General features: G+C 33.6%; 2 protein-coding genes across 3 annotated transcripts; both read right to left on the bottom strand.

Annotated features, from left to right (window-relative positions):
• Positions 1–11,543: 11,543 nt before the first annotated feature.
• Positions 11,544–15,184, bottom strand: LOC139512584 (transcription factor zip-2-like). 2 transcript variants are annotated; one of them, XM_071300305.1, is made up of 4 exons: positions 15,016–15,184; positions 14,465–14,875; positions 13,931–14,109; positions 11,544–13,409 (listed from the first exon to the last, which is right to left on the bottom strand). In XM_071300305.1, the coding sequence occupies exons 2-4, from the start codon at positions 14,661–14,663 to the stop codon at positions 12,912–12,914; spliced, it is 876 nt and encodes a 291-aa protein (XP_071156406.1). In that variant the 5' UTR covers positions 14,664–14,875; positions 15,016–15,184; the 3' UTR covers positions 11,544–12,911. The 2 variants fall into 2 exon arrangements, with proteins under 2 accessions (XP_071156406.1, XP_071156408.1); XM_071300307.1 differs by having other exon boundaries at positions 13,931–14,266; positions 15,016–15,109.
• Positions 15,185–21,902: 6,718 nt separating this feature from the next.
• Positions 21,903–22,859, bottom strand: LOC139510941 (uncharacterized). The gene has a single exon (XM_071297495.1). It carries the CDS (start codon positions 22,857–22,859, stop codon positions 21,903–21,905), a length of 957 nt encoding a protein of 318 aa, XP_071153596.1.
• Between the last annotated feature and the right edge of the window lie 4,987 nt (positions 22,860–27,846).

The following is a 27,846-nucleotide window of genomic DNA, read 5'->3' as shown; positions in this document are numbered from 1 at the left end:
TATAAGCTAGTAGTGCTATGCAAGGGCACAGCAGTAAATCGTTTGGATCTGTAGCATAGTTTTCAAATTTGGGAATGAATACTGGTTCTCATGGTTTCTTCGAAGTTTGAGTTTTAGCAAGAAACTGCAAAATTTGGCAACAACCGTATACCTCTTTGCTCTTTTCTGAAACGTTTGTCATTAATAGTGAAACTGTGTAATTCACGGACTCTTGCAGCAGAAGCTAATGCCATAAGAAAAACTGTCTTCAAGGTTAAATATTTCAATTCTGCTTCCTCTAGTGATTCTAGCAAAACCAACGGCAAATCCCAATTTTGCGCCAAATACCTTATAGGTGGATTAACGTTGTACAATCCTTTAATCAAATTACGCAAATCCATGTTAATAGAAATTCTATCTTTAGATGAAAGTATTAAAGCTATTGCTGACTTGTAACCAGCTAAAGTGCTTGACTTACAAGCTACAAGATTTAGAACACTTGGATTTTGATGAAGTATTCCATTTTGACTTTATAGATTTTGTTGGACAGGCAGTTGTATTGAAAAGTCTATAAACAGGTTGAGAAGTTGACTGTACCACGACTGTCTCGGCCACATTGGCGCTATCAGTAAAATTACACAGTCGTTTTTCTGTATTTTTTGTAATACTCTGTTTAGAAATATCGGTGGAGGGAAGGCATAAGCAAATAGACCTGTCCATTTCATCGACAGCGCATCTATTGATACTGCTGTTTCTTCCGGCCAAGGAGAGCAAAACACTGGCAGCTTCTTGTTCATGGAAGTCGCAAACAGATCTTTTACTGGTGTTCCTAGCTGAAGGAACAACAAATTCACTATTGTCATATCTAATGCCCATTCTGTCAAACGAATAGTCCTCCCCCCCCCCCCCCCCTTGACAGGGCATCTGCTATAATATTCTTTTCCCCGGAATATGAACAGCTTGGATTTTGACATTGTGATTTATACACCATTTCAAAAGATCCCATGCCAAGTAACAAAGGTTTCGGGTTCGGGTACCTCCCTGTTTGTTTTGATAACTGACGACAATTGCATTGTCTGTTCTCACTAGAACACTTTTAATTTGTACTTTTATCAGAAATGTTTACAGTGCTAACTGCACAGATTTGAGCTCTAGCCAATTGATGTGTTTCACTTTGTACTGAGGTGGCGAAACACCTGCTATCTGATAATTGTTTATATGAGCTCCCAATCTCGACTGTGACGCATCTCTCACCATAGTCACCTGAGCAGATTCCTGTTCTAATAACACTCCCTTGAAAAAAATTCTTCGGTTACGTCACCAGAATAGATGTTCCTGAAGTGGTTGATACAGTGGAATCAAATGATTGAAACTGTGTAGAGCTGGTCTCCACCAAGTTAGAAGATAAAGCTGAAGTGGTCTCATGTGCAGTCGGGCCCATAGAACTAAATCTATGCATGAAGCCTTAAGGGCATACGATACAGTTCTGAACCTGTATTTACAAGTTGATGAAAATTTGCATATAGGCTATTTTTTACCTGATTAAATCAAATATGTCATAAAAAATATACCTTCATGTGCTACTTTTTGAGTAAAATGAGGTCGAAATTTTGTATATTTGCTCAAAATTCAGATTTGTGTCCATATTTTCTTTTTCGAAAGAACGACGTAACTTTTTTGCTTTAAAAGATAAACACAAATTGTTTTTTGTTAAATAATCGGTAATTTCTGTATTTTATAACTATCATTAAAAATTATGCAATTTTTATTCCGAAATAACTCTATATTTATCGAATGTTCATGAATAGAGGAAAAAACGTCATTTTTTGCTGAATGTTTATTAAAATTAAAAAAATTGCGCTATTTACAGTTTTATAAAATTTGGGTCACATAATCTCCTTGCAAAATGAAACAAATTGCTATTTTAAAAAATAGGGGTCCATGCACTCGTTTTCAAATTAAATCAGTTTGAATGATAAAAATCAGTCGAAAAATGCATCTTTTCCCGATATGTCATAGTTTGACGTCGCAAAAATAACATTTTACGTTAGCAACGTCATTACCTTCCCTGTAACTGTATCGTATGCCCTTAAGACCAAGTAGTCTCAACATTACATGCCTCTACTGTTTGGGAATTTTGGAATATTTGAATCATCTGACTTATATTTTTTAATCTCTCTAGAGACGGAAAAACAAGACCTTCTTTTAAGTGAATCACTGCTCCTAGAAACTGTATTATTTGAGTCGGAACTAAACAAGATTGTTCCCATTGATTATCAAACCCTGATTTTTTTAACAATTGCTGAGTGTACTGTAATTGTTTTGTCAGCTTTACTTTGCTGCTGTTTTTAACATCCAATCGTCCAGGTACATAAATATGTGAATCATTTATTTCGCAGAAATGCACCTACTACTGCCATCCCTTTTGTGAAAATCCTTGGAGCCGATCGTAGACCGAACGGTAGAGCTCGGTATTGGTACTTTTTTCCCAAAATGCTGAAGCGGAGAAACTTTCTGTAATGCTTGTGAATGAGGATATGGAAATATGCATCTTGCAAATACAGTTTTACTGCCCAGTTCCCAATGTTCAGACTTTTTAGAATCGATCTGAGGGATTCCATTTTGAAGTGATGACGTATGACAAACTGGTTCAGTGGTTTTAAATTGATCGGAGACCTCCTTGTCATTTTAGTACCATGAATATTGTACTGTAACAACCCTGATTTTCTGCACTTTTCAGACAGGCTCTATAGCATGTTTTTTTCTAACAAAGAATTTACCTCTTCTAACATAGAAGACCTGTTTGCACCTACTCTGGTATACAACTGTCTCTTTTACTCCTGTAAAAGCTGGAAGACTTACGAAATCTAAAATCAAACCGTTCTTCACTATCTGAAGTACTAATTTGTCTTGAGTTATTTGAAACCACTGACTGTTGTAATGTAACAACCGCGCTCCTCCCTGGAGACTTACCGCAGACAAATAATTGTTTATCTCTTGAAATTTTTCTGGGAGGATTTTTTCTATAATAAAAATCCTTTTCCTCCTTGTTTTGCTGGTAAGGCACGAAAATTAAACGAAGTGTCAATGCCACGACGGTCATTAAAATCCTGCTTATCATATCTTGATGTTTTTGCAGGTTTGCCGTAGGTTACATTAGAAGTTTCTTGAGATTTTCTTTTTCTAGATCCTTCATCAAATTTTTGCCCTCCAGGAATAAATGAAGAACGATAAACGTTTCTTTAGAATCTCTTATATTTTCAACAGAGGAATGCTTTGCTAGTGAAATCTACATGTTTTAAGAAAATGTTCCTTCTGTTTATAACAGAATTAGCAACTATACGTGAAGTCATATCTGCCATTGATTTGAAACATGCTACTAAAGCTGAAAATGCTTCTACCCTGTCCTCCTCTAAATCAGCAACATATAGCTTGCTATCAAAGAGCCATATGAAACACTTCTTAACAATGTCCTAGCTGAGTTGTCAACTTTTCTAAATTCAGCATCCATTTCCTTATGGAGGGAAGATAAAGAGTGCGAAAACTGTTTATGGTCTACAAAACTTTTTTTATTGCCCATAGTAGAAGACAAACCTTCCTCTATATTATCATTAAGCCTTGAGGAGGGGGGAACGAAATTCTGTAAAATCTTTTTTCGACACCATAAAAGCCTTATCACCACTTACCTATTTTTAAGTCTACCAGACATAGCTTCCTTTTCAACATTCTTGGAAACTTCAATTGTAGTACCCTCTAAAGGTAATTTCAAATGAACTGCTTTATCTGAATTGACAGGATTTAGTCTTGAAGGCAAATAAGAAGTTCTGACTGAATCTACTTCAGTCTCCTCGAAACAATCTATTTTCAATTTGGCTTTTAATTTATGGAGAAAATTATTCCATTGAATTGGATCAGTAGATCCTGGTGCTCCTTCACTAAACAGAGAAAATTCTTTATCATGAGAAGGTTGTGACTGAAAGTGGGCATCATTATTATTTTCATCAGAAATAGCTAAACCACCCATACTTATTTCATCTTCGATTTCACGAGAAACAACAGAAATCTGATCATCAGATGGCATAAGTTTACTATAGTGTGCCCTTGGCCTAGACAAAGAAATTTCACAATTCGAGTCAATGGAAGCATGCATATGTTTATTATTCAATGTATCTGAACATGCATCACTTGCTTTAAGCCTTGTGCCTGCGCCTTTGGTAACAATTTTTTCAATTGCATTTGCACTTGATCTGCTATAAATTTGTTAAATTCAACTGCTTCAAAATGTACTCCTCTACTTTAAGTCTCACGATCATCTGCACCATGATCAGTTCGGACTTTAGATTGTTTGTCATGCTTGTCCCACGACGCCAATTCACTCAGCTTTGCCGTACATTCAAGTTTCTTGCCTGTCACCTGCACAGAAGGATTAACGGCATTTGCAGAAAAAGAAAGCCTTGACCTGGCTTTCTCGAACATTTTATCGACTAGCGATCGCTTATCGTCATCCCATTCCCGGCAAATATTGCACGGAAAAGCCTTGTGACATATACGATGTCTGTAGCATTCTTCATGCGTGTCCAACACATTCATACGCGAGCTACACTTACCACAGATCATATACTTGTCTTCCATCATGTCCATTTAACTCGATGTCTATATTTTCCTAATAGAATAATAACGATTGCTTTAACACCAAAATGCGATCAGGCTGAAGCCATTTTCGCTGAAGGTTAAGTGATCTTCTATTCGGAAGATCGTTAAAGGGAGATGATTTAGAAGTTAGCGATTGTAAGGGGTTACCAAGGGGTAATTGCAAATGTTTTTCATACAGGTAAGTACAGATTTGATATAAAAAAAAAAAGAAACACTGAAGTGCAACATAAAACAATCAACAATGCCATTCGACTATGGACTTTCCTTTTTGAATTTTCCACGGAGTTCAGTATTTTTGTTATTTAACTTTTTGCTCCATAAAGAATACTATCTCAAGTTCTTTGATGTGTCTGTAGGGCTAAGTGCGAGGTAGAATTGTGCAACAAATACCAAAATGACAGTGCAACACACTCAGACAGAAACGAACTATATTATAACAACTGCCTGACTTGGTACATGACATTTTCAGAAACAAACCTCGCGCTTTTATGGCAATGCTTAATATAACACTATAACACAGGACTATAGTACAATTGAATGAAAGAACATCCAGGACAGAGAAATACACAAATAAACATTACAATAGGACATTTCGACATGCTTACTGTTATCAAATGTAGCAGGCTTATAATTTGATACACCATACGTGCTTTACGTCTTCATAAGACCCACCAGTGATGCTCAGATCAAAAAAAGTAGAGAAAGTCAAACAAGTACAAAGTTGAAGAGCATTGATGACCTAAAATTCTAAAAAATATTGTGCTAAATACGGTTAAGGTTATCTATGCCTGGGATAAGAAATCCTTAGATTAATTCTTACTTTTGCAAACAGTAAATTGATAAAAATGACCATATACTTGTTGTTCATGTCAACACCGAAACGCACATAAAATCACTGGCAATATGTCAGTAAATACAAATTTCTCAAACGATTCAGACAATTTTGATCATGTTGCCTTATATGCAGATTTTGTCTTAATAATATCTTTTTTACATTTTAACGAATACTTCTACTTTATATAGTTTTCAAGAAAGAAATAGCAAAAATTGTTAAATGTCATTCAAGAACAGTAACTCCAATGAAGAGTAAACTGACATTTTTTGCCAAGTTGACCTATTTGTAAATTTATTCCTCCTATCATCTTTGCTATTTAAAGTGTCTATCTATTATAATTTTAAGACATTAGGCAAAACGCAAACCAGATGCTCCGCAGGTCGCAGCCTCATACGACCGCAGAGTTCGGACACTGAACACTGGGGCAAGTATGGACACAACATTCAAGCTTGATACAGCTCTGAATTTGGATAGTGATTAAATAATTGACACAACATAGATTTCTGACACAGAATGAATGTGGTCTAAGAACTTAAACTTAAAAACTTAAAAATTTTAATTGGACATTTACCTATTATGGTCCAATATCCAAAATCTAAATACATGGTTAGATTCAGCATATCATAGAACTCCAAAAATTCATTTTTTTAATCAAATAATGTTCAATTTTAGACCCTTTAAACCTCAATGTGGACCAACTTGATAACCGGGCCCAAATATTAAAAATATAAATACATGGTTAGATTCAGCATATTGAAGAACCCCATATATTCAATTTTTGTTGAAATTAAACAAAGTTTAATTTTGGACCCCGATTTGGACCAACTTGAAAACTGGCCCATAATCAAAAATCTATGTACATTTTTAGATTCAGCGTATCAAAGAACCCCAAAAATTCAATTTTTGTTAAAATCAAGCTAAGTTTAATTTTGGACCCTTTGGACCTTAATGTAAAACTATTTGAAAACAGGACCAAAAATTAAGAATCTAAATACATGATTAGATTTAGCATATCAAAGAACCCCAATAATTCATTTTTTGATGAAATCAAACAAAGTTTAATTTTGGACCCTTTTGGCCCCTAATTCCTAAACTGTTGGGACCAAAACTCCCAAAATCAATCATAACCTTCCTTTTGTGGTCATAAACCTTATATTAAAGTTAAATAGATACTATAAATAAAGTTCAATTTTGGACCCTTTAGACCTCAATGTGGACCAATTTGATAATTGGGCCCAAATATCAAAAAACAAATCTAAATACAAGGTTTGATTCAGCATATATCAAAGAACCCCATATACTCATTTTTTGTTGAAATCAAACAAAATTTAATTTTGGACCCCGATTTGGACCAACTTGAAAACTGGCCCATAATCAAAAATATATGTACATGTTTAGATTCAGCGTATCAAAGAACCCCAAATATTCAATTTTTGTTAAAATCAAACTAAGTTTAATTTTGGACCCTTTGGACCTTAATGTAAAACTATTTGAAAACAGGACCAAAAATTAAGAATCTAAATACATGATTAGATTTGGCATATCAAAGAACCCAAATAATTCATTTTTTGATGAAATCAAACAAAGTTTAATTTTGGACCCTTTTGGACCCTAATTCCTAAACTGTTTGGACCAAAACTCCCAAAATCAATCCCAACCTTCCTTTTGTGGTCATAAACCTTATATTAAAGTTAAATAGATACTATAAATAAAGTTCAATTTTGGACCCTTTAGACCTCAATGTGGACCAATTTGATAATCGGGCCCAAATATCAAAAAACAAATCTAAATACATGGTTTGATTCAGCATATATCAAAGAACCCCATATACTCAATTTTTGTTGATATCAAACAAAGTTTAATTTTGGACCCCGATTTGGCCAAACTTGAAAACTGGTCTCATAATCAAAAATCTAAGTACATGTTTAAATTCAGCATATCAAAGAACCCTAAGAATTCATTTTTTTGTTGAAATAAAACAAAGTTTAATTTTGGACTTCGATTTGGACAAACTTGAAAACTGGGCCCATAATCAAAAGCATAAACACATGTTTAGATTCAGCATATCAAAGAACCCCAAGAATTCATTTCTTGTTAAAATCAAACTAAGTTTAATTTTGGACACGTTGGCCCTTAATGTAGACCAATTTGAAAACGGGACCAAAAATTAAGAATCTACATACACAGTTAGATTCGGCATATCAAAGAACCCCAATTATTCATTTTTTGATGAAATCAAACACAGTTTAATTTTGACCCTAATTCCTAAACTGTTGGGACCAAAACTCCCAAAATCAAACCCAACCTTTCTTTTGTGCTTATAAACTTTGTGTTTAAATTTCATAGATATCTATTAACTTATACTAAAGTTATGGTGCGAAAACCAAGAAAAATGCTTATTTGGGGCCTTTTTTGGCCCCTAATTCCTAAACTGTTGGGACCAAAACTCCCAAAATCAATCCCAACCTTCCTTTTGTGTTCATAAACCTTGTGTTTAAATTTCATAGATTTCTATTGACTTAAAATAGTGCGAAAACCAATGTGTCTTCGGACAACGACGACGACGCCAACGTCATACCATGATGACTTCGATATTGTCTTGATGATCAATTTTTATCATTTTGATTTTTTTATCAATATTAATTATCAAGATATACGGCAAAAGCACATTAAATAGATAGGGCACATGGGACACAGATGATGCCCTTCTTGCATATCATATAAAGTTATAAAGATATATAACTGAAGGACGGTTAGATTACTTTAGCCGTATTTGGCATAACTTTTTGGAATTTTGCGTCCTCAATGTTCTTCAACTTTGTACTTGTTTGGCTTTACAACTATTTTGATCTGAGAGTCACTGACGAGTCTTATATAGACGAAACGCGCGTCTGGCGTATTAAATTATAAGCCTTCTACCTTTGATAACTATTAACAAGTAACGCTATCCAAATTTGTACTTGAGCTGAGTTTTGTGGTAATCAGGATTGTGTATAAGTTTCATAAAATTTGGTTGAGGCAAAATTAAGTCCGAAAAAGGAAACAAAAAAATAAATTGCTGTTTTCCATTTGTTAAGGTGCATAATTCTACAACATAAAAGTGACACCCAAAAATTCAAATTGGTCTTACTTTATTGTAATAAGCATTCTGTATAAATTTCATAATATTTGGTTGAGGCTAACTTAGTAAGAGAACAGAAATGAATAAAAATTCAGCAAATTTTGGCATAACTCTAGAACGATTTCAGTGATGCCACCAAATTTAAAACTTGATCTGTTTTTGTGGTAATTAGCATTGTGTATAAGATTCATTATATTTGGTATAGGCAAACTTAAGTTAGAGAACGGAAACAAAGTTTGAGATATACAGACTACAGACGGACAATGGTAAAACTTAATGACCCCTTGGCTAAGGCGGGGCATAAGCATGGTATAAACATTCTTGTTATAGTCCAAATTACTCTAAGTAAAGATACTTCCGGTGATATTGGTAATGAAACTTATTCGAAGATTTTGTTTGTTGACAATTTCAGCTGCTAGTTTCTTTCTATAAAAGATAGTTATCAAGACCATTTGACCAAAGATGAACCAGGTGCGCTGCAGGGCGCAGATTTATACGACCGCAGAACTCGAACTCTGAACCGTTGGGGCAAATATGGACACAACATTCAAGCTTGATTCAGCTCTGAATTTGGATTGTGATCAAATTTTGACATAATATGCATTTCTGACACAAAACAATTGTCAAGATCTTACAAATATATTATGCAATATTGTGCAATTAAAGATTTCTTCTTCAAACTTTTCAAAAATTTGCATTTGAGAAATTTGGGGAAAAAAATACAACCCCCATCCCCTTTTTTTGCAAAAAGTCCAAAACCTGATATTTCTTTATATATTCTTTACAAGTAGTGTAAGGGAGGTAAATCTAAACATACCAAACATTGTATGTTAACTGTTTTTGAATTACCTCCCTTACACTGCTTTTAAATTGTCTTAATTGTCCATTGACCAGAAAAACCTAGTTTCACCCTTTTTTGCCCATAATTCCAAAACATTTTGAGCCATAACCCCTAAAGTCATTACTAACCATTCCTTATTGGTATGGGAACTTGTGGTATAATTTCAGAGAGATTCATTCACTTAAACACAAGTTATTGATTGAAAACTACAAAAATGCTTGTTTTGGGCCCCCTTTTTGGCCCTTAATTCCTAAACCATTGGAACCATCATCCCCAAATTCAATCCCAACCTTCCCTTAGTGGTATTGAACCTTCTGGTAAAAATTTATAGAGATCCATTCACTTAATTTCAAGTTATTGTCGGGAAAACCTAGTTTCCCCCCTTTTTCGCCTTTTTTAGCCCCTAATTCCAAAATATTTTGAGCAATACTCCCCAAAGTCATTACTAATCATACCTTTATGGTATGAAATCTTGTAGTACAATTCTAGAGAGAAACAAGTTTTTGTTTGAAAACTACAAAAATGCTTATTTTGGGCCCCCTTTTTGGCCCTTAATTCCCAAACTATTGGGACCATAACCCCAATAATCAATCCCAACCTTCCTTTAGTTGTATTAATCCTTCTTGTAGAGATCCATTCACTAAATATAAAGTTATTGTCAGGAAAATAAATGTGTTCGGACGACGACGACGACATGATACCATAATACGACGCAAAAACGACTTTTGCGGTGGTATAAAAAGTCATAAAATTCACAATGAAAGGGCATAAGTCTGGAGTTTTGATGCAAATGAACAATTTAGTCTTAGATGCATGATTTTTTTTTTTATGTGTTGTTATGACCTTTGAAAAAGCTGTCAGTAACTGCGAGTACTGTCAGATCTGTACTTAGTGTTTATTTTGTTGTTGGGGTGTACAAGTACCTAGATACACCCCCTCTTGTGTTTTTGTTAGATGTATTTCTATTTGTTTCCATCTGATGAGTTTTGCTTTTTTTCAACTGATTCTGAAGTTTGTTCTCATGTGGTACTGTTACACCACTGTCCCTACTTGTCCAAAATGATGAGCCTGTAATTCAGTGGTTGTTTTTATTTCTGTATATCATATTTGAAAATACATTTACATTTATTGTTTTGTATAATTTGTTCTTGTGTTGAGCTATTTCACCACTGTCCAAGGTTAGGGGTGCCACCAAACATGTTTAACCCAACCATATTTAATATGTGCCTGTACCAAGTCAGGAGGCTGTAATTCATAGGTTGTTTATTGTTGCTGGGTAACATATTTGTTTGTCGTTCATTATTTTGTACATAAATAAGGTTGTTAGTTTTCTCGTTTGAAATTATTTTCGTTTGTACTTCCAGGGTTTTTTATAGCTGATTATGCAGTATGGGCTTTGCTCATTGTTAAAGGATGTAGTGAGTGGCCTGTAGTTATTAATTTCTGTGTTGTTTGGTCTTTTATGAGAGCTGTCTCATTGGCAATCACACAACATCTACGTTTTATATATATAAATCAATAGAATTATATCATAGAACTTAACATTTCTGTCAGATTTTCTCTGCAGTTATTAATAGACAAAACTTCCAATTATCTCTCAATATTTATTAGCCATGTCCGTCATGCTTGTTGGCATTCAGAGTCATCATACACATCAGGGGCGGATCCAGCCATTTTAAAAAGGGGGGTTCCAACTACATGTCCCCATTCAAATGCATTGATTGTCCCAAAAAAAGGGGGGGTTCCAACACTCGGAACAACAACACCCCAACACCCCCCCTGGATCCACACCTCATAATGACATTAAAACTGTATACCTAATATTGAATGCGACCAAGTATGGTTTAATTTAGCCCTGACAGTAATTTCAGACTACAGTGGAAAAGAAATTTGTCAAAAAAAATGGACATTATTAAAGTGACGAGAAAAGCTCAGTTGGCCTGTTGAACCAGCGATGATTTAAAGATGCAAATACTATTTATTTAGGTTTTTTATGTTGTATTCAGACAGTTTTTACCTTGTAAGGTTGGACTGAAACAAGTCCTTTGTTTGTATTTCTTCCTCATTGCAGCCTACATACTAATTTTGTCAGAATAAAAACAAACTATATATTCTAACATTTTAACATTTTTATTCACTTTTCAATGATAAATAAATCTTAGAAATGTATAAAAATAACCTGCCATTACATTGTAACAAGATAGAATCTATTACCAATATAGGTAAATAATAAATAATTAATTGTACCATATATAATATGATCACAGTCACCAATACATTTTATTTGTACTTTTAGAGTAATCTCCCATTGACCATGTCACCTTATATTATTCCTGAGTGCCATAGTTACAATGTATATATTTACATGTATGACAAGTCCAATGAAAGCAAAATTTTGTTTTTATAATCATAAGAAGTAAATTTTCTATAATCAAATGGCCTAAACTTATTTTCTGATGGTCATTTGAAATTTCCATTCAATCTAAATTCATTTGTAGAATAATTTCATAAATAATTAAGTAGGTTTTGTGTATCTTTAAAAAATGTCTTCAAGGTTGTTTACTAGTGAATAACAACATATAAACAAAGTGTCTTAAAACAAAAGTTAAAAAATATTCCTGATTGTAACCCAATTAAATTCTAAAACTTAAAATAAGTTTGCAATATATACGGCAACAAAAAACTTAACAAAATGATAATGACTACTCTAACATAATAGGATTTAGGCATTTTTAACATATGTCTGCCATTGCAATCCTTTCTTTATAAATTAAATGACAACACAAAATTCTATATCATGATGATGCAAAAAATATTCTCTACATACATGTACACAGTGTTTCTCTAAAATGATGTTGACAAAAATAATATAGTCACTTTTTATTTCTTTTTCTTTTAAGATTTACTTTTTTTCATATTCTGATATTAATTTCATACAAATATGTACATGTACAATGAATAATAGAGAATTAATAATGTGTTTATACATAATGACCTTCTGATGCATAAGGTCAAATTGTGATTGTTTCTCAACACATAAATGTATTTTTCATATAATAGTATAAAAATCTTTTTTTTTTATAAATTTGTATTAATTTTTTTTTTTTTATATGATAATTGTCTTCTTCAATTATTTTTTTTTAGCTAATAGATATACCTACAATATAGGTAATTATCAAACAAACAATACCTACAAATAGGTAATTTATCAAACAACAAACAACCTTCTATAATACATACAAGTTAAAATCTGATGATAACTTGACAATTTTTCTTAGGTTTTCAACCTTAATACATACATGTTAAACTATGATGATTACTTGACAATTTTTTCTTACATTTTCAATCTTTTTAATTACTACACAATCTTATATGATTTCATGACTATTTCACAATGAAACAAAACATGTTTAACCACAACAAGCAGTTCTCAAGATACAAAAGTACCGTAACTCATTCAGTTCTCACAATAAATCTTTTCCTTACTTTGCTGCTAACTTTTGTACAAGCAAAGTTTTCATTTCTTTAGCCAATATTTCCATTTCTGCAATTCTTTCTCTCAATTCTGCATTTTTAACAACTAAACGATTTGCTTCATCTTCCATATTAACAAATTTCATCTTTCTGGTTTCTCTTGATCTTCTTGAAGCAACATTATTCTTGTTTCTTCTCTCACGGTACTTTTTATCTGTAGTGACTTTCATATTGATGATCTTTGATGTTGAAGTGGATGCTATTATAGAAGTTTCTACCTCAGTATCAGGTGAAGGAGAGAGGCGTGGTTTCTTGGTGACATAGTCATGATCACTGTATTGATGCCAGTCTATGTCATCAATGTCACGCTTCACAGACACTGGAGATACCACTTCTTCACAGATGACTGAATCCTCTGGTACTGGTTCAACCATGAAAGGAGTATTGGATAAGGGTTCTATTTGTATAACATTCTTTACCTCCTCCGTTTCCTCTAATGGTTGTTCCTGAAAACAGATCAACACATTAATTTTTTTATAGCTAAAATAAAGTTAGACTTATAAAATTTCTTGGTCATACATACATTTCTGGCTGTTTTTTTTTACACTTGTACTTTTTAACAGTCAGATGATTCATTGTTTGTCATCCAATACATGTATGACAGTTGGTTTCCCAGTTTGAATGGTTTTACACATGTCATTTTTGGGGCTCTTTACAGCTTACTGTTCAGTATATATGAGCCAAGACTATATGTGTTGAAGACTGTTCTTTGACCTATAATGGTTTACTTTTTTAAATTGTGACTTGGATGAGATGGAACTCATACCACATTTTCTTATATCCACATATTATACATGTAATCTGCATTCACATTTTTTTCTGAATTTATAATGACTGAGTGAGCACTTGTTAATGTTAATTGAAGATTCAAGTTCAAAAGCTTGATTTGTAGACATTTTAATTTACAGAAAACATAAAGATCAAATCATCTAAGTAATAATGTTGAGAACAATAAAACATTACTTACTGGTAACAGGAATTCTGACAGATCCATGAAGCTATCAAGGAAATCATCCTCAGACATGGTATGGGCATCAACTGGCATGTCAATACCCAAAGGGAAGTCCATATCCATATCTTCTAAGGAAAGGCCTTCTTTTTTTATTTCTTTTAAATCGGTCATGTCCATGGTCATGTCATTCCACTCTGAAAATATGAAATTAACATTACATGATCTGCTCCTGCAAAACTTCATTCCGTTCTATTTCATCTGTCAAACTCTCAACCTCTTTTTGTCATCTTCAAAAACTACTTTTTCTAAGTGTATACAAGTAAAGGATAAAGACCTAGGCAATTTAGAAACCTGTAAATTACAAATGCATTTTTTATTTTTTTTTAAATCTAGTATGTTTTTTTTGGCTATTTTTTAATGTATCAAGTATAGTGTGCTAGCTGATATAGTCTAGTCCTACTCATTTTAATTTTTTACATCATTTTAAATTTTTTAACAAATGTATATTGTACATTGTATATGTAAATTCTTATTAGTAGTAAAATATACCTTTGTCAAATGGGCCACTTGATTTTTGATCCAAACGTAGTGAAGTCATGGAAGTGTTGGGCGTTGTGTGTAACATCTGTGTCAAGTCCCAATCCAAAGACTGTTCCTTCTCCTCCAGAATATCTGATGTCCAACAAGTCCACGAGTTCGTCCAGGTTTCTTGGGGCTCTGCCCCTATAGCCTGTGGCACTGAAGCCATTTTGCCGAGTTTTACTGTCGTCCGGTCCGTACATGGTTTAGAAGAGTCCTGTGTTAAAACGGGGGTCTTCTGGTGTCGAATCTTGGCAGTTAAACGCCTAACTATTCGGCAGAAATCTGCTCTTCTCTTCGGGTCTAAAAGATCCCTTCGTCTTCACTCAAGTCGCTGAGGACTTTGGCTTCTTGTTTGGCTTTTGCCGGACCTGGCCGGGACTGAAAGAAAATAGAGAAAGAAATAAAACCTGACCAATCGTTTCGATATCTTTGGGTCATATCGCGAAAAAAATGATTTAATTGTTCTTTGATCAATTCGTCTTCGTATAGAAGTGTCCCCCATTACTTTAAAATTTTACCTTTAGTTGGGTACTGTGTTTCTTGTTCTTACATTCGTCTTAATGCCGGCTATTGCGCGAACATAAGCTCTTATGGTGCAATACTTTCTAAATTAAGATATGATGAAAAGTATAAAAATACTACCCAATCAGATTACTCTATCTCTATCATAATTTCTATTTTTGTATCAAAAGAAATGTCGGAACTTGGCCTTTTTCATTCATTGGTATGAATACACCCGAGAAATTTCCGCGAAACGTCATGTGAAAATTTTCTCCCATGTGACAAAGCGGAACACAATTAGGCCAATCTAACAATCCCACAAACCGCAACTTGTAATCACGTTTATGTTGATTTTACTTAAAAGTTGTCGTTTTTACTTTGACAATTATTGTTCAAAATTAAACTTTTTCCCCGTTTTTAAGTCAACGATGTTCTTTAAATGATCGGATTTTCGAATGTTAATGAAATGAACAACGTAAGTTTACGACTGTAGGTGAAATAAAGGAACAGCCAACCTTTGATCCCCTAGCAGCCAATGCTTTGTTTGTAAACAAAATAGGTATTTGCCTATGCTATTTCAAATGCTGACTAGCGTAAGCAAGAATTTGTATAGTATTTAAAACATTGGCGTAAGATTCCAAAATAATATGAAATGCAAATAAATGTTTTATACTTACAAAAATATTTGAGTGAAATGCTGTTGATATGTATTCATTCGGATAGGTTATATTAATGTTTTACTTTAGTCCTACTACGGGGAAAATATTATGATTATTTTTTACCGATAGAATTCTTATATACGGCTTGGTTTTCTACACGTCATTATTTTTATGTCACTCTAGAATATTCGTTTGCTGGAAGTTTCTCTACCGATCCATTTCGATCATTATTAGTACTGTAACATTGTGTAATACATTTTAATATGCTTACTATGCAACATTACCAGTTACGGTTCGATCCATTGGGAATATTCTTTTTTTTTTGTGCACCTTGATAACAAAAATGTGTTTTCCTTATGAAATTCAGAGCAGGTTAACATGCGTTACGTATAGAAAGGGGGAGATGGCTATTATAAAACATTGCCCGAAACAAAAGGACATGTTCGTTGTGCATGTTGTGTATATAGTTCTGGTGATATAGGCGACAAATTTCATTATTTGTTTTGCTGTTCGCATTTGAAGAACGAACGAAAATTGTTTCCACAAACTTGGCTAAATATTCACAAAGTTCAAATATAGTGTCAACAATTTGATCACTGTTTAATATTAAAAAAACAATCAGTTTTAAGAAAACTTTGTTTATTTATTAAATGTATTAATAAAAAAAAATCATCTTATTGCGCCAATTTTATATACAAAAAAAAAAAAATATTTGTACACAAAACAAAGTCTTCATCTTCGTTTGTTACAACACCAATACCATCAAGAATTCGATGAAATCGGCTTGATTTCAGCAAGAATATTTTAATAAAAATCAAAACACAAAAGAAATAGAAGATGGTGGTTTATTCCCCCAAATGATTGTGTTCCGATCCACGAATATTTACTTACTTTATTATGATTTAAAATATCAGATTTTTTTTTTTTTTTGTGTCTTTACAAATTCATCAATGGAAAGTTATTAATTATCGTTAGACTGCTTTGCCGCACAAGATTGTATGATAACAGGGGCGGATCCAGCCATTTTACAAAGGGGTCCTAACCCAGGACAAAGGGGGGTTCCAACTATACATGTCCCGGCCTTTCAAATGCATTGATCGTTAAAAAAGGGGGTTCCAAACCCCGCCCCCCCAAACTGGATCCGCCACTGGATACCATATGGAGACAATCATGCAGTATCCCAAACATGTTTATTTTGATTTTTCATTATGGACATTTCAATGTTTAATATAAGTTGTTCGGATACTATATCTGGCACACATCCAGCTGAAATAAATATTGCTCTACTTCTTTAGTAGGTCAAGGTAAATCAAACATTGATGATGAAATACACAGCAATATATATATTTAAATCGATACAATTATCTTATCCATTACGGCAAAAGTAAATAAATCAACGATGTAGCTCATTAAATATAAACATGTATATAGGGCATGGTTGAAGACGTAAATTCAAAATATAGATTTTTTTTTCCATTAACGTCTTTATATAGTAATCATGAACAATTGAATATCTATAATAAGTTCAAAATCTGATGAATTTCATTTCCTAGAAATCGACACCATAGGCGAATAGGACATGACCCCTCTATTCCCCCTCCTTGTGTGTGTGTGTGTGTGTGTGTGTGTGTGTGTGTGTGTGTGTGTGTGTGTGCGTGTGTGTGTGTGTGTGTGTGTGTGTGTGGGGGTAATTCTCATTAAATCTTCCTCACTGAATATTTCATCTTATTAACTGTAGCCTTGCTCTCTTCCATTATATGCTGTGCCACTTCAGAGACCTTCATTATAATATTTCAACTGTTGTTACGAGTAAGTTAGAGAAAGAAGACTTTGGATAAGTGAAGTTGTAAGTTTAAAGGAATATTTACTAAAGCACAAAAAGTGGTCCATGTCCAAAGCCTGTGTGACATATATATTTAAACTTTATTTTGATTCTTCACATTTTTTTTATATCTTATATTGAAGGGCGATATCAGTGGCGGATCCAGAGGGGGCGTAGAGGGCGTACGCCCCTCCCCCTTTGCTTGGACTTTTTTTTTTTTTTTTGGTAAATTGATTTATCAGACTAGACGACGTGAACTTTGCCATTTCCCGTGTATTTAATTTTTATGTGACAATTCTTCATTTATAAAGATATTTTTCGCTGGTATATACTGAACTGAAAGTCATGTGATTCACTATGGTGGAGTTGACCAGTGCGTCGAAAAGACGTCACTCAGTCATTTTGAAATTCAAATTACTGTCACAAATTGCTTAGGCTGAGCATGACAACCTTAACACCTTCAAGGCGACACAGGATTGAGCAAGAAAGTATTGACTTCTATATCATTATTCCACCAAACAGTAATACTCTATATTAGTACACTCTCATGAATCCTATTTCAAAATAACAGTTGAATATAATGATCCCCAGTCAGTATAAGCTCTAGATAGATTTAAAATCTAAAGTACGAACCATTTGATTTGAGAGATAAAAAATTGAGTCTGTTTTTTGCATTAAACAAAAATTCTGGCCGTATCTGGATTGAAAACAATAATCTTGTCCATTTTTTTGCTACAAGAAACGAAAATCCAACAGCCTTATTTAGCATTAAATAAACATGATGAATAAAATCAGGCGTATTTTTTTTTTTTGGCCGGGGTTTGCATGTCTGACCGGAATGTCTGTTTTGCCGAACTGATATGTTGAATACTTTTTTCAAGACCAGACTGCAACCTGCCTGCATGAAGTAGCCTTTATGCCTACATTTTTCGACCGTCATTCATAAATTCGTTGTCATTTCAGACTCATTCGTAGCCTTTGGTTGATTTGGAATCCCTCACTTCCCCGCTTAATTTTGTTGGGTGAAACGTATCAACCAAACATTTGGATAAATATTGCTTGTTTGTCTTTTTTAGCTCGTGTCCTTCATATTGTAAATTTCATCGAATACCCGACTTATATCTTGTTAACAACATGAAATATGTGAGGTTATGATAACTAAACTTACAACAAACCAGCGAGAATTGTCCATATGTCTTTTTTTACTGAAAAGTCCTACATCAAATTTATCAGTACATAGCTTTAAATCGGTACTATCATTTTATGAAAGACAATTAATTAATAGGGAGAATACAGCATCGAAAATGTCAAACCCTTACACTTTTCAGGAACTACAAAATATACATGCCTCACGCCAGAAATCGTTTTAAAAGTGCATATTACACTTATCTCATATTTTTTAGCCAAAAAAAGGTCCCAAAAATTTTTCGCCTCTCTCCGCTCGGCAAACTTTAAAACCTTCGCCCCCCTCTTTCCAAATTTCTGGATCCGCCCCTGGATATATCTTTTTGCGCCAAAAATTAACCCATTCATTCATTTTTGTAAATAAATAAGGCCGTTAGTTTTCTCGTTTTAATTGTATCACATTGTCATTTCGGGGCCTTTTATAGCTGACTATGCGGCATGGGCTTTGTTCATTGTTGAAGGCCGTACGGTGACCCATAGTTGTTAATTTCTGTGTCATTTTGGTCTCTTGTGGAGAGTTGTCTCATTGGCAATCATACCACATCTTCTTTTTTTTTATATTATCTGCGCCAATTCATTTGCGCCAATACTACTTTTGCGCCACTTCATTTTAAAAACTATAGTATAATTTGCGGCAATTAAAAAATCATATAATTGCGCCAATTTTAACAAATTAATTATATTTTCTTATGTATATCAACTAAATAATTGACTTCAAGGCACAGGCACTTGTCTCAGAAAAATGTTCCCTATATATAGGAATTTTTTTCTGCGACAAGTGCCTAGTGTGCTTCCAGGCTCAAGTTCGGCAATTTTCAGACTACCGTGAAAAATATATGCTGTATTACGTACAATGCTCACTCACATAAAACTATAATATGTGATTGTCTCTGTTCAACATTAAACCAAAAACTTAGAAATATAAATTAAAACAAATTCCTTTCTGCTCACTTCTCCGCTGACTATTTTATTTAGGTCTTTCTGAGATCACCATCAAATTTCTTCGTTTTTCTTTACAATTAAATGTCTGACAGAATTTCTTATCTTCGTATAAACGATCATAGGTTTCCCTTTATCGGAATCTATTTTCTTTAACGATTGACATGTTTCAGACATACTTCCATGTGAAAAACTTTTCGTTATTGAACATTTTATGTACTAGTATTAGAGAGTTTTCTAAATTTCGATGACGGTTCAGTTTAATCTAAAGTGAATAGCAACAAATGGAAGTTTTTAACGACCTTGACTGGCTATACAGCCCTCGTACGGTCGGTTCGGTGCCCGAAAGCGATTGGTGAGCGTTTAAATAATTTTGTGCCATCGGTCAGGAACAGGTGGTGGACGCCATTTTGGAGGTCGCCATCTTGGTTTTGTGAGTTCTTTTTGGTTTATTTACTATTTTGTTGTTATTTCTTCACAACGGCTGCTTTCATGGCCAGTTTGGTCAGCTTGGCAGCCCGCTAACCTCGATGATGGAGTACTGGTAGATGAGTCTTGGACGTAGTGCTAAAGATGACATGAAGCGTTATCAGGACCAAAGCCGAGAGGCAGTGAAATGAGGGTCAATCATCTAACACCTAGGATACAGCCCTCGGACGTTAATCGGCATAACACTCCCCCCATCTACAATGGGTTTTGGAGTGCATGTTAACGCGGGAATACGTTTACTACAACGTTTACTGTACAGCGTTGGATTGGTTTCTTTCATCTAAAGTAGTAAGTCGTTGATCATCTAGAAGTCTTCTTCTTCTTTAGTTACAGAAAACCATCAACATTTTGAAGATTACATTCTGGCGCATGCCTGATTGAGGTTGCTTTTTAAAATTAATTTCAATTTTTCTTTACTTTTAAGCTTTACGATTTTTATTGAACTTTTAATTTTTACATTTTTTATTTTATTTTTTAAAATTAAGATAAAAACAATAGGTACATTTAGTTTAAGTGAGAAAAGGTTTTAAGGAGTACTTCATGGGTAAGTGCATCCTTAAAGTTGTCTGTAGAAGTTTTGTTTGAAATTTCAGGTGGTAATTTATTCCAGTATTTGATTGTTTGGCTGAAGAATGAGAATTTAAAACTGTCTTTGTTGCACTGGAGCTGTCTGAATGTTAATTGATGAGTAGATCTTGTTTTGGACTTGCTTTTTATGAGAATATCTTGAGATGGTATTGAAATTTCGTTATTTATTACTTTGTGGAACATTTGTAATCTGGTTTTAAGCCTTCGTTCTTGTAGGGTTTGCCATTTCAGATTTTGAAGCATATCAGATACACTGCTCAGTGGTGTTGTGAAATCTGTTGCAAGTATATCGTGCAGCTCTTCTTTGCACTTGTTCCAGTCTGTATATATTTTCTGATGTGTGTGGGTCCCAAACTGTACAGCAGTATTCGAGTTTTGGTCTTACAATTGTTTGATATGCTCTTTCCTTCACTAATTTTGAACTAATTTTTAGATTGCGTCTGACGAATGATAAAGATTGATTTGCTTTTGCTGCTGACTGTTGTATATGTTTGTTCCATTTGAGATCTGAAGAGATTGTAATGCCTAGATATTTAGCTGATTGTACTTGTTCTAGGATATGACCGTGCATGTTGTAATAAAAGTGTATTTGTTTTTTCTTTGTTGAGACTCTAAAGATGTTACATTTGTCAGGGTGAAATGACATGAGCCAGTCTTGTTCCCATTTTATAGCTGCTTCTATGTCTTCTTGAAGCTTAAGACAATCGTTTTGGCAGGTAATAGGCCGGTAGATAATGCTGTCGTCTGCAAAGAGTCTTATTTGGCTGTGTTTAAGGTAGTCGGGTAAATCATTAATGTAGATAAGAAAGAGTATTGGTCCTAGTACAGTGCCCTGAGGAACGCCTGATGTTACTGGAATTTTTTCAGATGTCGTGTTTTCGAGAAGGACTGTTTGAGTTCTGATAGATAAAAATGATTGAATCCAGTTTATTGCCTGATCGGAGATGCCGTAGTGTTTTAATTTGAAAAGTAAGCGTTTGTGTGGCACTTTGTCGAATGCTTTGGCAAAATCCATGATAACTAAGTCAGTTTGTATATTTTTATCGTTGTTTTGAGCTAGTTGGTGTATAAGAGATATTACTTGAGATTCGCATGATCTTTTTGCTCTAAATCCGTGTTGTAGTTCATTTAGTATGTTATTTGCTTCAAGGTGTTTCATCATATTGCTAGCTAGTATATGTTCAAGTAATTTACATGAGATGCAGGTAAGTGAGATTGGTCTTTAATTACCAGGATGATGTTTGTCTCCTTTTTTAAATACTGGTGTAACGTTTGCATGGTTCCAGTCTGATGGTACTTTGCCTGTCTCAAGAGATTTGTCGAAAATGATTGTAAGTATGTCTGAGGTTATTTCGATGTTTTCCTTCAGTATTTTGCCAGCGATAGTATCTGGTCCTGTAGCTTTATCGGTGTTTATGTTTTTTATGAGTTTGTATACACCTTCCCGACTGATGTTAATTAGTTCCATTTTAGGGTATGTACTAACTTCTTTCGTTGGTATATCTGTGTTAGTTTCTGATGTGAAAGCAGATGTAAATTGCTGGTTTAATATGTTTGCTTTTTCAGAGGGGTTTGTATGGAGGGTACCTTCGCTTCTTAAAGATGCAATGCCGGTGTTTTCTTTTCTTTGGCTTTTTATATAGGAGTACAGCTTTTTAGGTTGTTTGTTGAAGCAATGCTGGTCTGCTTCTTTTATATCAATGTCAAAGATCATATTTTCGATGTATGCCCAGTATGCTACTCTCATCTCTTTTTGAAGTTTGGTCTTTATCTCTTTGTATTTATTTTTGTAATTTGAGTCATGACTTTTCTTTTTATAGAGTTTGTTTTTCTTTCTTATTAGTCTTTTCAGGTCTCTATTTACCCATGGTAATTTTGATTTTTTTCCAATTACTTTAGTTGGTATATTTTTGTTGATGATCTCTGTTGTTTTGGTTTTAAAGGTGGTCCATAGATCATCGATAGTCATATTTGTCTTGTTTGCTTTTAAATAATCATATATAAGGATGCGGTCTTTCTTTATGTTCTCCCAGTTTGCTGTTTTGTATATTAGTGCTTTATGTGGTTGTTGTTTTGGTGTTGGTATAGCAAAGTTGATTTCACAAAAGACAATATCATGGTCGCTTCCTCCTATTGGTGGGAGGGTCTCAACTCTGTTCATAAAGGATGGATTTGTCATGCACATTAGATCTAATATATAAAAGTTCTATCATTTCTGGTGTTCTTGTCAATTACTTGTTGTGCTAGGTTATTATCATCCAGAATATTAAGCAGTTGTTGGTGTAGTGCTGGATCAGATTTGTTTGGTAATACCAAGTGTTTTTCCCAGTTTATGTGGCCTAGATTAAAGAAAACCCTCACCGAAGATAGCGGGTAAAGGAGAGCTGGCCCAGCACGTCCTTTCAGCTGTGATGACTGAGACGTGATGATTGTTGTTGATGGTAATGATTAAAAAAAAATCTGGATAGTTAACGATAACATGTATGATATACGGTTAAAAAAATATACAGGTAATTGTGGCGCAATTTGGTTCTATTTATTGGCGCAATTACATGTAATACCATCAGAAAATTAGAGGGTGGCGCAATCCAGTACTGAATAAAATGTCCGTCTGAAAGCGGTTTGTAAGAGAAGCTGCAACAAAACGAAATTATATTTTACTGTATGTAGTTGCCAGAATTCAGGTATTGTAGGGTAAATTTTGGATTATGTGATAAATTTTCTTTAATATTTCGACTTATTTATTGTGTTCTTGCTCTTATGAATATGATATTATTAAAACAATAGTATCATTCTATGGGCAGCTACTGATATTGATCATTAAAATGCTCTTCAACTTCGTACTTTATTGTTTTTATTTTGCTTGATTCGAACGTCACTGATAAGTCTGTTTTAGACAAAACATGTGTTGTACAAAATGTTATTCCTGGTTTCTTAGCTTTTAGGTACATGTATAAGAGCAAAGAGAGGGGAGTACATATACACTATATATTGTAAGATAGTATTGGATTAAATTTGGTGCGAGTATAAATTAATCAAACATTGATGATGAAATACACAGAAACTTATATATACATATACATGTACTTAAATCAATACAATTATCTTATCCATTAAGGCAAAGGTAAATAAATCAACGATATAGCTTATTAAATATAAACATATATAAAGTGCATGGTTCGGAAAACGGAAACTCAAAATATTGATATTATCATTAACGTTTTATAATAATCCTGAATAACTGAAGATCTATATAATCAGAATAAGTTCGAAAATTAAGGTAAATTGCAAGATATTACATTGTACTATATATCCACTGGCGCTTGTGACATCCCATGGAACCCTTTTTTCTTTGCTTTTCAATTTTTTTAAAGAAATAATATGATAATTTTTCTTAATTATTTGTACTTGCCTCATTTATTGTGTCCTTGCTATTATGTTTATATATATAATTCGTCTAAACATCAGACAAACAATGTTAGATCTGTAAATTTGATTTCGCAAATTTTTTGGTCTTCCCTCGCAGGGATTCGAACTCTTGTTACTGAGATATCGTGGCACCAAATCGCCTTGCACTATATATACCCGACGCGCTAGACCACTCGATTATTATTATTATTATATATATATACAAGTGTGGACACAGATGAGTGTGGATAGTATGTTTGGATGTTTGACAGTATGACAAAAAGAGTTCTATAATATATAAAAGTAATAAATGAATAAAAATGGTATGGGCTGCATTCCACCTACTACTGTTCATATTGATATTTTTATTTGGCCTATTTTATTTTCAGGTATCTCTTATGAGTCTGCTGTAGACAAAACATGTGTTTGTCTGTCTTTGTCATACAACATTTTATTCCTGGTTTCTGAGCTTTTAGGTACAAGAGCAAAGAGAGGAGACATGCGCGGATCTAGAAATTTTCATAAGTGGAGGCCCACTGACTGCGCTAAGAGGGGGCCCGCTCCAGTCACGCTTCAGTGATTCCCTATATAAGCAACCAATTTTTTTCCCAAAAAGGGGGGGCCCAGGCCCCCTGGCCCCCCCTCTAAATCCGCCTCTGGGAGAGTAAATATACACTAGTTATTGTAAGATAGTATGGCCGCAGTGTTCTCCCTGGATATATTATATAGCATTCTGGTAAAGAAGGAAATTTGAAATACCATCATGTTTCTAAAAATTATAGCATCACATCCATAACACAATCTATAAGAAAATCATTTCAGATAGCGTCACATTACCATGATGCTAAAAGATCACAGGAATAACACTGATTATGGGTGTGTGAGTAAAGACACTTTCAATAATACAGAAAATGTTGAAATATTCAAGAAAAGAAGTGGATGCATACCTTTACTATATTTCACATTCAGTATCAAAACAATTGTGTAATCATAAAAGAGCTGTATATGAAGCAGGATTTGTCATCATCTTATTTATACACTACTGTTCATACCTATCCTACCAGTTCCAATTCAGCTGGTTAAACTTTAGTAATATCATACAATACATGCATTGCAGCCATATAGAAATCTTTACATAAACATCTACTCTTTGATCAGCAGGGTCGATGTTGACACAGTGTTGACTTTTTCTAATGAAAGAGATTATTTCAGATATTTGTGGAAATATAAAGATAACATCATTTAAAATTTCAATGACCTGTTTTTGTTTGTATAATTTCTTAACTAAGTCATTTGACCAGTCAAGTCTGAAGCATTAACAAATTGACGGTACATTATTCTCTGCTAGTAGCACATGACCTTGAATACATGGTTTGGACATAACTTTCTTTTTTCATTGTTTAACACAGAATATTCAGATTTCTTTTTTATACCTCATACTTAAAGCTACCAAGGTTCTCTTACCTTGTTTTAATAAATTTATACACTTTGATAATCACTTATTTTACTACTGGTACTAAGGAACAGATATACTGTTCCCAGCTGTACTTAAAAACAACAGAATATAGAGGCTGATCAATATTTGAAGCCTGTATCTCTCACTGGATAAACATTATGCCACTTTTCCTTCATTGCGTTCATATATATAGTACTAAGGCTAAGCTACACCAACTTTCTTTCAAGGGCAATAACTCCTATAACCTGTCAATTGACTTATTTCGCCTAAGTTTACTTATTTGTAGATCTTATTTTGCTAATTACAATTTCTCTAAAAATAAACTTTCTGCAACAAAAAAAAAAAGCCCTAAAAAATGGGTAAAATATGTCTTTCTAGGGAAACAACACCTGTAAGGGGTTAATTGAAGATTCATATAAATTGTGTCACTTGTACATTTTATTTTAAAGAACATTTTTACTGAGGAAGGACTCTCTTTGTCAACTATGATTTTATTAAGAATGCAAAATGAGTAAAACTCATAACTCAAAGGCGGTAACTCTATAAGGGGTCAATTCTAATGACTAATTTGTAGATCTTATTGCTCTGAACATTTTAACTGTGTTTAAATTATCACTTTCTGTTACAGTTTTTGTTATAGTTTTCATTACCAAATATATGGAGAATGTGTCCATAGGACACAAATGCTTGTATATCATGTAAACTATAAGGTTAAAAAGGCACATAACTGAAAAGTGATGCTACTTAAATTTGTACTTGATCTGAGTTTTGTGGTAATAAGTATTGTGTATAAGTTTCATATAATTTGATTGAGGCTAACTTAAGATAATGGACAAGGGGGATACCTCTAGAGCAGTTAGAGTGACACCACCAAAATCCTTACTTGATCTGTATTCAATGGTAATCAGCATTTAATAAGTTTTATAACATTTTGCTGAGGCAAACTTAAGTTAGAAAATGGAAACAAAAAATTCAGCAATTTTTCTATTTGTAAAGAGGCATAACTCTACAACGGTTCAAGTGACACCACCAAAGTCAAACTTGATCTGTGTTTTGAGGTATTTTAAGCATTTTGAATATGTTTAATAACATATGGTTGAGGCAAACTAAAGTTAGAGAACGGAAACTACTTTGGGATGTGCGAAACAGACAAGGGTAAAACTGAATGCCCCCTCCTAAATCTATTGTCTAATAGACCTAGATTTCCTGATCATTTTTATGTCTGATCTGCACCAACTGCTTCTGAGATTACTTTTTTTTTAAAGTTACAACAACTGACAAACAGACCCAGTACCCAAGTGATGGAAAGATGAGCCAAATTATCTGTGCTATGTGTTAATAAATAGTCAAAGTTTTATGAAACCAGCTGCTCCGCATGGTGCTGCTTTATACGACCACAGAGGTCAAACCCTGAACAGTTGGGGCAAGAATGGACACAACATTCAAGCTTGATACAGCTCTGTATTTTGATTGTGATTTAATAGTTGACACAGCATAGGTTTCTGACACAGAATGAATTTGGTCTAAGAACTTCAAAATTTATATATGGACATTTACTTTTAATGGGCCAATATCCAAAATCTAAATACATGGTTAGATACAGCATATCAAATAACCCCAAGAATTCAACTTTTGATGAAATCAAATGAAGTTCAATTTTGGACACTTTAGAACTCAATGAGGACCAATTTGATAAAGGAGCCCAAATATCAAAAATCTAAATACATGGTTAGATTCAGCATATCAAAGAACTATATATATTTAAAATCTTAAGTACATGTCCAGATTCAGCATATCAAAGAACCCAAGAATTCAATTTTTGTTAAAATCAGACTAAGTTTTATTTTAGACCCTTTGGACTTTAAGGTGTAATACCACCATTGAGTTTCCCCTATTTGTCTTTGTTAAATTTGCACTTTTCAAAAAAATGTGCAGAATTTATCTTTGTTTCAAATAAAGAAATACTTGGCATGAGTAAAGTTTTATCCTGTCAAGTACTATAGAAAAAATAACCATCACTGGAAGTTAACCAATCAAATTTATCCCCTTATTTAATCTGTGTACAAGGTTTAGTAAAATTTAACCATGTAACCTCATTTTACAAAATATTCTATAGAAACCCTAAATAAAAAAAATAATGGTGCTTTGAAATACTCAAGATATATGTTTATGACACAGAAATGTTTTACTGCAATAAAATGTAGGATTAATTACCTACAACTGTCAAATTCAAGGGAATATTTTTTTTCAACCTATTTTTCATATACAACCGGATGTGACGTACCATGATTTGGTGGTATTA

The sequence above is a fragment of the Mytilus edulis genome, chromosome 2 (assembly GCF_963676685.1).
Source record: "Mytilus edulis chromosome 2, xbMytEdul2.2, whole genome shotgun sequence".
Lineage (NCBI taxonomy): Eukaryota > Metazoa > Mollusca > Bivalvia > Mytilida > Mytilidae > Mytilus > Mytilus edulis.
The sequence above is the reverse complement of the archived record's forward strand: the minus strand, read 5'-3'. Positions and strand labels throughout refer to the sequence as shown.